The following is a 3,012-nucleotide window of genomic DNA, read 5'->3' on the forward strand; positions in this document are numbered from 1 at the left end:
TCTCTGACTCCAAACCCAGTGATCTTTGAATTATGCTAGATTGCTTCTTTGAGAAGTATAAGGTGGAAAGGGAACTGAGCAGGGGAGGCAGAAACCTAGACTATTGGGTTTCTCTGATCTTTCACTAAGTCACTGAGAGCTTTAGCTAACTTATCCTCTTTTTGAAAAATGAAAGGGCTAAACCAGTTGATCCCTAAAATCCTCTCTAGTTCTAATATATAATGTTCCATGAATGGACCTCCTCAAAGTTGGGTCCCAGGCCCTTACATCATATTGGCAGAAGAGATATCTGAGGCCCAGGAGATTCTCCCTCATGCCTTTCAATACACACATTACAAACATCTGCCTACTTGACCCAGGTTTAAGTTGGACTTTGCAGAGAGGAGAGTATAAACTTCACAATCACAAAGAAGAATAAAAATAATCAAAGCCATTTAGGTCCTGGATTGACTCCAGGGGGATGGATAATGTCAGAGTATCCCAAAATGTAACTGGGATCCTTCTCCATAATTTAGTGGAGATAGAACTCTGAATATTCAAAGAGGGTAACTAGGTTTGAATAACAGCTCTTCCATTAACTATCTATACAACCATAGGCAGATAATTTAACCTTTTTGGTCCTTAGTTTCCTCACTTTAAAAATGAGAGGATTAGGTTAAATGATCTTTAAATCAGTTTCTAACTCTAATAATTTACAAATCTATTTTACCACATCCCTAATTCTTAAGGAGGAATAACTTTAAAATAGATATTTTATTTCAAAAGGCTCAAAGGGCATAGGGGAACACAAAAAGCATTTTCAGATTGGTATGGGAAGAATATGATCAAATTATGCATTTTCTGTCTGATACTGTTATAGTAGAAAAACTATTGGACCAGGAATCCAAGAATATCATGATTAGAAGAGACCTGGTCCTTGCCTAAACAAAAAACTTGCTAGCTCTATAGAGAAGAGTCAGAGGAGCTAGTTTCTAGTTATGGTCTAGTCTATTTACTATTTGCTTTGGACAAATAACTTAACTGATGTGCCTCATCTGGAAAATGAGTATAATAATACTTACATTATATCTATCTCACAAAGATATTGTGATGAAAGCATTTTGTAAATCTTAAAGCACTATAAACAAATGAGTTGTGCTGTAAGATACAGATAGTGTGAATGCTGAAAAAAAATCATAGTTAATTCAAGAGATTTCTCAAAGTATTCAAATCATCTCTTTAGTTCCTAGTTAAGTCAACAAGTTAAGAAGCATTAGCTAAGTTTACTGTATGACAAGCATTGGCTAAATTCTAGGGATACCTTTGCCTCTACCCTTAAGGAGCTTACATTCTTTTTTTTTTTTTTTTTTTTTTTTTTTTTTTTTTTTTTTTTTTAAAGAGCACAATCTCTTTATTGATGATCATGATGTAGATGATGGGTTTTGTGCAGTATCCTCCCCAAAATGGAGAGATCCTGGGGAGGTTACCTAGGACCTCCATGTCTCTTCCTCTAGCTCAGTCTGATTGTTTGGAAGATGCCTCAGGGTCAATTCACATCCTTATCACATCTACTGACTCCTGTGTTTCCCAACAGGTCTGGAGTGAGGGCAGTAGCTGGACAGTGAAAGATACTGGAAACATCCGTGACATAGTTGGCAAATAAAGGGAATGATGTGGTGGTCTCTTGATTGTCCTTATACACTCAGATCTCCAAACTAAGTCACAGGGAGGGAAGCAAGATTTGCTCCAATGATTCCAGAGCAGGGCCTGGAGGATATCTGGTTGCCACAAGTAGAAAGAGAAGTTCTTTACTGGTGGGGGATCATTTACTTGGCAGCTTGACGAGCTAACCAACGCTTGTATCTCTTGGTCTTGGGCTTCTCAAAGTTCACCACAGACATGGGGATTCTCACCGTATCAAGACCATTCACCGTCACCTCACACCAGTATTCGCCCCATCTTGTGATCGGTTCTTCAGGTAGCTTTAGAGTATGTGGGGATACTACTACCCCAAGATTTTTGAAAAAGTGGCGGCAGACAATTTCAGGATTCAGCTCCCACTTGACATTATTCTTCATTCCTACTTCCAGGTGACATTTTTTGAGGAATTTTAGTGTCGTCACTCCATTCTTGGTCTGGAGCTTCTCCATCTTCCCTTCCTGCCGCAACTGTTTCTCTGCCTCAAACATCTTCTTGTTCTCTGGAGATGGGTACACAGCCAGACCTTGAGGAAGCAGTTTATTCCGACCCAATGACTTCTTCACTGTGACAACAGCACCTCGGATCCCAAGGTCCTCTATGGTCTGGGTCAGAATGAGTTCCATGGTCTCCTTCGGTCGGTGCTGGGTGTCCTCCACCAGCCGGTAAACCCGATGTCGCCGGCGTAGACGCGGATTCCGGCCCTCGGCGGCCAGCGGGACCTTCCACCAGCGCTCCACGATCACTGTGTTCCAGTTGTGTGAAAGACTAAAATGACGTTCCAGGCCGGGAGCTCCACCTCCGAGTCCGGGCAGCAGCCCGCCCGGCCGCAGTCCGCAACAGCCGGCCAAGGGGCATCGCCATGGCTTCGGAGAGAGGAGCTTACATTCTAAAGGGAGAGGAGAACATATAAAAGGGAGTTGGAAAATGGAGAGGGGGAATAACTGGACCTCAGTTTCCTCATCTATATAATTAAAAGTCAAAAGAAAAGAGAAATTTACTCTTTTTGGTTTCCTTAAATTTCTACTAATATTAATTGAGAAAATTATTAATGTATGGGGGGCTTTCTGACCCCCAATCCAGCATCCTTTATATTGCCTCAATGATCTATGAATTTTTGCCTTTGTGATCCCATTATGGGGATAGTGTGGACCATACTGAAATATGGACATAGTATAGAATATTTAGGCCTTCTTGAAGAGCATTCATACAGGCAAAGTGAAATGTAGAATTTTAATGATTATCCAATGATTTGCTCATGTCACTCATCTGTTCAGTGGTCCTCAAACTTTTTTAATAGGGGGCCAGTTCACTGTCCCTCAGACTGTTGGAGGG

General features: G+C 41.1%; 1 protein-coding gene across 1 annotated transcript; it reads right to left on the reverse strand.

The window, feature by feature from the left end:
- Nucleotides 1-1,391: 1,391 nt before the first annotated feature.
- On the reverse strand, nucleotides 1,392-2,541 carry LOC141546795 (large ribosomal subunit protein bL9m-like). Its single transcript, XM_074274880.1, is given in 2 exon segments — nucleotides 1,392-2,495; nucleotides 2,497-2,541. Coding segments are annotated over 2 exon segments (735 nt in total). The 3' UTR covers nucleotides 1,392-1,805.
- Between the last annotated feature and the right edge of the window lie 471 nt (nucleotides 2,542-3,012).

The sequence above is a fragment of the Sminthopsis crassicaudata genome, chromosome 1 (genome assembly GCF_048593235.1).
Source record: "Sminthopsis crassicaudata isolate SCR6 chromosome 1, ASM4859323v1, whole genome shotgun sequence".
Lineage (NCBI taxonomy): Eukaryota > Metazoa > Chordata > Mammalia > Dasyuromorphia > Dasyuridae > Sminthopsis > Sminthopsis crassicaudata.